Source organism: Denticeps clupeoides, chromosome 7 (assembly GCF_900700375.1).
Source record: "Denticeps clupeoides chromosome 7, fDenClu1.1, whole genome shotgun sequence".
NCBI lineage: Eukaryota > Metazoa > Chordata > Actinopteri > Clupeiformes > Denticipitidae > Denticeps > Denticeps clupeoides.
Genome location: NC_041713.1, coordinates 9,524,362 through 9,533,538, shown reverse-complemented (window position 1 = coordinate 9,533,538; position 9,177 = coordinate 9,524,362). Strand labels below are relative to the sequence as shown.

Here is a 9,177-nt window from a genome sequence, read left to right as displayed (position 1 = left end):
CGCCGGTTTTGTCTTTGATCGCGCGTCGTCGGCGGCGGGCTCCGCGATGACTGGCGGTCAAATGGGTGCGAGACGTGCGGCGTTTTTTTGGGGTGACTTATTAGACAAAAGTATTTTTTTTTTTATGCTAACGTACGTTTTCGATGAAATTTTATATCAAACATTTGTTGGATAAAAACGTTGACCTTTGCCCCCACCATTGGGTGCACTCGCCCTCATACACCCAGAAAAGCAATTTAGCTGCAAAACGTACGTAACGCGCCGCAGAAAAACTATTTCGGGGGACAGGGACAATCCTGTTAAAGATATAAAGGCAGTAATAACTTAAAGCTCTGATTAAGCCGCGGTTTCAGCTTTAATGTGAAATGCGCGCATTAAATGCTTTTTGGAAACGGGATTGGAGGGTGTTGTAAACAATAAAAGTGGATATGATGCACAGAAATGTAAAAAAATGAGAGACCAGAACCACAATATGAGCAGGTCGCGAATTTTGTCGTCTAACGATCAATTCAGTCGGACAGTTGGTCGATGTTTCATTTCACGACGCCGAGCGGCTCGGTTGTCGGGCTTCTGCTCAGGTATCGCGGAAGCAACGCGATCCGAGGAGCGGCTGTCGGAGGCGGCGTCGCCTGTCACTCGCACTTTGTCGCCAACGACCTGCTCTCGGCATCTTGGCAAAGTTTTTGAATAACGTGAATATTTTGACTATTGCAGTAGTCTGTAAACAGACATTACGTCTTTTACTGCACGGAAGACACTAAAGCACGTAATAATGTTTTTTTTATTTTTTTTTTACCGTTTATTACAAAAGAATAAAAAAGTATTTGCATTTATTGTTTTCGAATCAACCAGTAATTTCTCTCGTCCCAGCAGCTCATGTGTGGCGGCAGATGTGGAAGGCGGGGCCGCGGCGTTTAATGACGTCATGCTCCATCAACGTCGCGCCACAGTGTTAATTAGGGGGGGGTGACGTCACGCGGAATCGCCCAACCGCATTCCAGTTCAGGCCTTTCCTAGAGTGAGCGAAAAAAAAAAAGAGTTCCATATTCCTGCACATTGTTTATATTTAAATTGTTGTTGGATTATAAAGGATCTGGAGGGGCTTAGCAGGAAAGAGGCTGCAACATGTCCAGGTCGGCAAGTATACCAAGAACATATTTAATGAAGGCCAGATGAAGGCCAGCTTTTAAACATGAGGGATTTTTTTTTCCTTCGAAATGATGTCATTCAGGCCTAATTAAAAGTCAGCATGCCCTGCAACACACACCACTGACTCGGTTTATGGGCGTGTTATGCTTATGCAAATCATTAGCAGAGAGAGGTGAGTGACAGTTACTGAAACTGAGGCAAAGTGTGGCATCAGTACTGAAATGTGTTGTGATTGCTTCGAGGAAACCGGGCCACTTGGCATGCAGTGGGATGGCGAAGGCTGAAACAAGGACAGCGTTGTCACCGGTAAACAAGGTCACCTGTATGAGGTACCAGTATAGAACCTGCGCTCATGGCTTTTGGGGCTGTCTCTGTTGTCTGGAAGCGTAGTTTTGTTCATTTAACGACGCTTGGCGGCCGTCCCCGGACCTCTGCCTGGCCTGGGCCAGATGTACGTTACAGGTCGAAGGTTTGGCCTCACTAATCTGTGGCGGTTTTAGAGACTAAGATGGCGGCCAATCCCATGCAGGAAATATATTTAGTATTTTTTGTAGCAGGAGAAAGTGAAGTATGTTTGATGAATCTGTTTCTTCAAAGTCGCATCTTTATGAATGCTTCATGATGCTGTGTTCACTAATGTCATCTGCACAAGCCGCTTCATGTGCACGCTTTGCACGTATGAGGTCCCACGTTCAATCCCTGGTATCTCTATGACTACCCATTAGCGTAGCAGTCTCTTAATATTTTGGGGCAGTGGTGGCCTAGTGGTTAAGGAAGCGGACCCGCTAGGACAGAACAATAATACACTCCAGCACTTTCAATCACTTCAGGACTCCAGAATCTTGCACTTTTTTTACTTTACTTTCACTTTACACATTTGCACACCTTCAGCCTACCTGTTACCAATATTTTATATTAAAAACATAAAGGTGTAATATTTGGTTATATATGGTTATATAATATATGTTTGCAATATTTGCATATTGGTTCACTGTATACTTGCAATATTTGCAATATTGAGGTCTATAGCAGTCGCTAAATCATTTCACTGCATATCATACCATTTATGACTGTGTATGTGACAAACAAAATTTGATTCGAATTTGTAATCACTGAGCAAAGCGCCGTCCCCACACACCACTCCCTGGGCGCCTGTCACGGCTGCCCACTGCTCGCCAAGGGTGATGGTTAAAAGCAGAGGACACATTTCATTGTGTCACCGCGTATGCTGTGCTGCAGTGTTTCACAATCACTTCACTTTCATGAGAAGCTCATTAACATGAGAAAATGAGTAAGAAGGTGTTCGGCGTAAACCTTCGTTGTCTAACATGAGACGGTGGTAAGAAGACAAGACTGTGAGATGCTGCCATCACAGCAAATCCTCTTTTTTTGCCCTTTTTTTGTTTATTAGCCCTGTGTCTTCAGTCTTGATGTAAAAAAAAAAATCCAATGCCCGTAAATGAGCAGGTGTGCCCAGACTGGTGCCTTGTAGTGCACACACACGTACGCGCAGCAACACACCCCAGTAACCGCATGCGAGTTATTTTGGACTGGGACGGTGGCTGGTCATGGTGCACAGGGGCCAGCCTGACTGGAAATGCTGACACTACCTGCTGCATGCCCCTCATGGCCCCCGGGGACCGAAGCAGGGCTCTGCGGTCATTCACAGCGGCACTACTGTATGCCGGGTCCTGTCTGGGGTCCGCCTGCTCACACAGAACAGTACAGCGCATCTGGTGCGGCACGAACTGCTTCCTTAACAGCCGCTATAGGGTGTGAAAAGGTTGCCGTGTCGGTGATAACATGAAGCGTCTCATTTTAATTTATTTATGCTGAGTAGCAATGAGAGGAGTTCGTCCTCATTTTTCTTGTGATTCATAAACTTGTGCCAAAGCTGAACATCCGTTAAGTGAGAACAACGTGAAAACGATGGAGAGGAAATCTGACCTTTAGTCCTTTGGTGCTGACAGGACTTTACATTACGAAAAAACTCACTGCATTAGTTTTCATAGTTTTTTCCATGGGCAAATTAGGAACTATTCAATGTCCAAAATAAAAATAAAACCAATGCAAATTTTTGGAACACACTGTACATACGATGCCCACTTATAAGTTATTATGAGCATTCAGGCAATATTTTAAAAAGCCAACCTTTCAGCTGCAATCTTTCTCTCTGTCAGAATATTGTTCCGAAAAACCGTGCCACGGATTTCCACCCTATACTGTACTTGTAATAGCAGGTTAAGTTAATAAATTCTAATAAAACCAGTACAGTGACATTTTTCCGAGTGTGTAGGTGGGGTCCAAATAGGATTTTAACCTAACTTTTGGGGGGGTTTTCATTCTTTTTTTTCGAGCATCCCCACAACAACAAAAAAAAACAAAACAAAACAGATTTTTCGTCATTTGAGACCCTCACACTATGCACGTAAACGTGCAAACATCGCGGTGCCACGGTTTTGGGAGATTATAACGACCGCGGCATCGTGTTTTAGTGATGAGATCCGAATTTGCCCCCCAGAACATCTCCGGGCACGGAGCCACCCGCCTTTAACGGGGCGCTTGGGTTACAGGTAATTATTTTGTTACCTGCCCGGACTCCTGCCGCTGCCTTCGTAAACGCCTTTTATGACGCGCATGCGCAGTCTCGCCGACGACGGTTCTGCGCCAAAGCAGGCTGGGCTTATATCAAAAATAACGATATGAAGTTGAAAGCTTGTCTGATGCAAGTCTCATCAGTCAAGCCCGAGGACAAAAATGCACGAATTTGTCCTATTTCATTCGGATTATAGTTGCCGAATAAGAAATGTGACGCTTGTCAACTATCAATCGTTACACGAAATTGAAGAATTAAACAATTGCGATTAACCACTTTATGTCTAAATAAATGAACCACTTACTGTGTAAATAAAATAATAAAAGACGCAAACTGCCCGTTGGGTTAAACCGTCCACGCAAGTTTCCTCCTCTTCAATTACCAATCGACCGTGTTCACCGAACTCCACGCGAAACCTGAAGAAACCGAGTCCGCACCAGACCAAACACCCCACGCGATCATCCCGGTTCGAAAGCAGAAAGCAACTCGGTACAGCGTTCGACTGAGTCTCCGGAGATTTAGACTTCTGACATTTGAATAATTATTGGCAGGAAAACTTGATTAGATTCGCCGCGCACCTGGACACGTGTCCAATATTTCAAAATCGCTCACACACGCACACACATATATATATTCATAATATATATTTATAATATATTCCTATGCGTTGGATACCTGCCATTTAAAAGAATTATACCTCACAAAGATCGAAAAGTCATTATTACAAAAATACGTGTTGTTTCACTTTAACGTTCCATAAAGATCTATTCTATGCTGCAGAAAATGCACATGATAATATAAAATAAATATGGCGACTGCGAAAGACTTTTTTTGTAGTGCAGAGTTGTAATGCAGACTTATTTGCTTGCTGAGGAAAATAAAAAAAGTTTTTAATGTCCCCAGCGGGCTGTCGCAACATCATGCTGCCGGAGCGACAACCGGGCCACCAGAAGGACATTTTTTTAAATCTCGCTGTTCGGCGTGAGAATCGACGAGAGGACGCGCATTGATCGCGAGCTGATCAGAATTTACGAAGAGGGGGACTTTTTATTGCAACGCTGGCCCGAAACTCGTCACTTCATTATTACAATGAAATGATTTCATTTCTTCTCGCTATTTCTGGACGAAGACTGTGCGCTCTCATGAACAGGACGTCCGGCACCGTGACCTGTTCGTTTTGAATCCCTCCGACGGCGCGTCCCCAAAAGCTGCTCCGCGTTTACAAGGCGGTATTTTACGGGGAGAGGGTCCGACACACAACAACCACAAAATTAAGCTGTTGTTTCGCGCCTTGAAGTATTTACGCACGCCGCCGCCCTCTTGGCTCGCTTTTTTTTGGCGTCTTTAGCTGCGCGGCGCGACGCGTTTGTAACTCCAGCAGGTTTATAACGCGGCGCGGTCACGACTGGGGCCAAGTTCAAGTGGCGCGGAGTGACTGGCAGCGCGCAATCAATAAATCGATCCGGGATCACCAAGCACATGAAAGGCAAACAGCATAAACCGCGCGGCGCACAAGGCCAAGGTCACCAGATAACAGGCACGGACAGCTCCTGTTTGGTCACAGTGACGCCGGTTCGTTCCCCGCAGACGCCAACGTCGGAGTCGTAAAGAAATCATTTATATAAGACAAAGCAACGTTTTACAAATGTTTTACATTTCGTGCATACATTTTAGGACTGATTAGCACAGACGCGTAAAACAACACACCCAAACACCCACCTGATTATGGATTATAATTCCGGTTCTAATTACAGAAACATCTAAAACCCAACTGGAATCATAATGTGAGGAAGATGTTTAACCCTTTATCTGTCGTTTTTTATAAAAAAAACAAAACAAAAAAGAACTGGAAATGCGCGTGTGCAACAGCTATTTTAAGTAATAAAGGAATGAAGGCCGTGGACTTTTCAGGATCCCTCTGAGCTCTCGGTGAATGATGATTGTATGTAAGCCAACTCACATGTAAATACATTATACACACTCTATATGACGTAGACACACGCACACACACACACAAGGTTGGGCCCGTGTGCCGTTAGTATAGTTTAGTAGTAGTTAGTAGTCTCAAGTGGAGAGGTGATGTTAGAACCTTCTGGAAGAGGGGAGGTGTGACTTGGTCCAGGAGAAAGGAGAGCGCAGGACTGACCTTTCCCGCATAACTCGAACACCCCCGGTCCTGTACCTGGTCTTGAACCCACGTCTCTCACACCGCCGCGCTACGCGCTCAGAGCCAGGATTTCCGCCACATCCGCATCGACGGTAACACTCACTCAACACAAACAAATAAAACTCACCCCCCCCTTCTTCTTTATTTTTTACTCCAGCCTTGCGACGAACCCGTAGCCCCGCTTTTCGTCCCGTGGATTGCGCCCCGCGCCGCGCCGTGGAAGTTGGGCCCGGACGTTTAACGAGCGGGCAGGAAGTTTCCCGGCATTTCCTGGGTACAGTAGCCTCGGCGGCGCGCTCATCCCCTCGTAACGCACAGGATTCTGGGGTCACGTGACCTCCGCCGTGCACGCAAGACGGCGGGGACGTTTTTATTTTTTTGAAAGCTATGATGTGTTCGAGCATTGGGAGACGAATCCTTGCAGATCACTTTTTTTTTTTATTTCCACGCGCTCACACGTGACTCTGTTCACCTCAAGGACCCGAAGAGATGACAGTGTTGTGGCCTTGAACTTGAGAGCGTTTGCTCAGGGTGGGACCCAACCGAGGCAGCGCGACTCATCAACAGCAGAGCCTTCTGGGAGGGCCAGACTCTCCGCTTTAAACTTGGCCTTGACCTTCAGGGCCCCGTCTGACCTGTGTGTATAAAGACAGCCCGTCTGGACTGGCTTTCGTGTGTGTGTGTGTGTGTGTGTGTGTGTGTGTGTGTTTTAACGAGGCGGGGGGGGGGATGGCATTGACACACCGGGAGAGAAAAGGTTCCTGCTTTCTTCTCTAAATATCTCCCACAGTCAGTTGTGTTCTGTTCCACGTTACAGCCTTCGCTTATCACTCACCCCCATAAAGACGCGCCGCGTTTATCCCGCACAGTTCAATTCACGCGAAATATGTTTCAATCTCGAACACTGCGACAAAAATAATAATACAATAAATAATAATAAATAAGCCTTTGTCCCACTTGAGGTGTTTGTGGACGAACTCCCACTTGGGTGACTCGGGTCTACCCTGAAAAAAGGTTTCAGGTCTTTCTAGACACTTTCATATGTTTTTTTCTCGTCAATATTTCAGAAAAAATATCTAATTTAGATCTATATATGGTCAGGAACAGCAATTACATTTATAGATTGGCTTATAACACACATTTATTGTATCCTTACCTTTAGCGGATTTTTTAAAAGTACATCATTTTTGACAAACCCACGTCGAATGTGTGAAAAAATATCATTACAATTCTTTTTTACGGCTACGTAATTTTTTTTTAAGTCATGCATCTGGCCTGGACGGTTATTAGGGCTTTAAAAGTGTCTGAACTATAGAGAAATATTCCGATTTTAGACCACCTACGTAAATTTTCCAGGCCGAATCGCGTGTGCTGACTGACGCTCTTCACTTTCCCCTATTTATTGTTGCCCGAGCAATACAGAGAGAGAGAGAATCTGCTCCAAAAAAACTAGATAATAAAATGAAATATGTAAACTTTTTTAATTTTCAGTTTTTTTACATGAGTCCGGTCTACGTGATCCGTGGAAAGGTCTTGTTCTGTTGAAATATATTATCGACAATTTATTGATATAATAGTTTGTAACATATTATGAGCAACGAGGTCTTGTGCCTTCTCCTGGTGTCGGTACCGTCCGATTCTGCACCGATTCGCGTGTCCCTCCGTCCCGCTCGTCACGGTTTTCTGTTGTGCACGTCACGTGACCCGCGGCCCGCCCAATCGGATCGCGGCCCTGCGGATACAAGAGCGCTGCGTCAAAAGCGCCGTGGGATGTAACCGAGTGTCCGGCGCCGGACTCCGGGACTCTCCGCGGGCGCGCTCGGCGTGATATGACCACCTCCCTGGTCCTGAATCCTCGCTGGCCGGACACTGTGATGTTTGTGTATGAGAACAACCTGGATGAGCTGAACAAGAACATGGAGGGCTTGGTCGGGGGCGGCAATTTCGCGGCCAACCAGTGCAGGAACCTGATGGCCCACTCTGCCTTGGGGGGTCACCCCTCCGGCCTGGTCCACGGCTCCGGCTACTCCGCGGTGGACGTGCCCGGCTCGGCCTCCGGCGACGGCGGCAAGCAGTGCGCGCCCTGCCCGGCGGTCCCGCCGAGCTCCTCCACCGGCCCTCTACCCTACGGGTACTTCGGCAACGGCTACTACCCCTGCAGGATGGGGCGGGGCTCCCTCAAGTCCTGCACGCAGCCCGGGACGCTCAGCTACTCCGCGGAGAAGTACATGGACACGCCGGTCACGTCCGAAGAGTACCCGAGCCGGGCCAAGGAGTTCGCCTTCTACCACGGATACCCGAGCCCCTACCAGTCGATGGCGAGCTACCTGGACGTGTCGGTGGTGCAGACCCTGGGCTCGGCGGAGCCGCGCCACGACACCCTGCTGCCGATGGACGGCTACCAGCCGTGGGCGCTCACGAACGGCTGGGGCGGCCAGATGTACTGTTCCAAGGAGCAGAGCCAGGCTGGGCATCTGTGGAAGTCCGCGCTTGCAGGTATATATGTAAAAAAAAAATATATATATATATATATACATACATATATAATAAAATAGATTAAAATGCATTTTTAAAAAGACAAAATTAATACAATACAAAATAATAATAATATGAGTGGACCACAGCAACGAAAGTTCTCGGCTTTTCATTGCTCCCCTCATTCGTTCCAGATGTGGTGGCCCACCAGCACGACGGCAGCTCCTTCCGCCGCGGCCGGAAGAAGAGGATACCGTACACGAAGGTGCAGCTGAAGGAGCTGGAGAAAGAGTACGCGGCCAACAAGTTCATCACCAAGGACAAGCGGAGGAAGATCTCGGCCGTCACCAACCTGTCCGAGAGGCAGATCACCATCTGGTTTCAGAACAGGAGGGTCAAGGAGAAGAAGTTCGTGGCAAAAGTGAAGAGCAGCGCGTCGTAGGCCGATTCCGATCCAGACTCTGTTGTCGTTTCCCCCCCCCTTCTTCTTCGCCGTCTTCATCTTCCTCCGAGACTTAAAACTGAACGAAAGAAAAACGTCCACGTGGCGCCTTTTTTTTTTTTTTTTTTACCCCGTCCGGGAGTTTCGGGGCTCCGTCCTGCTCTCCGGCCCCACGCAGTCGCATTTACTAACATTAAAACATTTTTAAAAAGTGACCGTAGACGGATTCGGAATGTCCACGGGCGGCTTTTGTATATATACAGCATGTGCCTGCGCTTTTTACACGGACTCCACGGCATCCCAGTGTTAGACGTGTCAGTGTTGTTGTTGCTGCAGTAGTTTAGAATC

At 47.1% G+C, this 9,177-nt stretch overlaps 1 protein-coding gene across 1 annotated transcript; it reads left to right on the top strand.

Moving 5' to 3' along the window:
* Nucleotides 1-7,741: 7,741 nt before the first annotated feature.
* LOC114793420 (homeobox protein Hox-B13a) lies at nt 7,742-8,829 on the top strand. The gene is made up of 2 exons (XM_028985162.1): nt 7,742-8,408; nt 8,582-8,829. The coding sequence occupies exons 1-2, from the start codon at nt 7,742-7,744 to the stop codon at nt 8,827-8,829; spliced, it is 915 nt and encodes a 304-aa protein (XP_028840995.1).
* The last annotated feature ends 348 nt before the right edge of the window (nt 8,830-9,177 follow it).

What these genes read in the sequence shown, in the direction of transcription:
- LOC114793420 (XM_028985162.1), top strand. Translation starts at nt 7,742, where the DNA reads ATGACCACCTCCCTGGTCCTGAATCCTCGCTGGCCGGACACTGTGATG. An exon ending in GTGGAAGTCCGCGCTTGCAG is followed by an intron (nt 8,409 to 8,581) that starts GTATATATGTAA and finishes CATTCGTTCCAG; the next exon opens with ATGTGGTGGCCCACCAGCAC.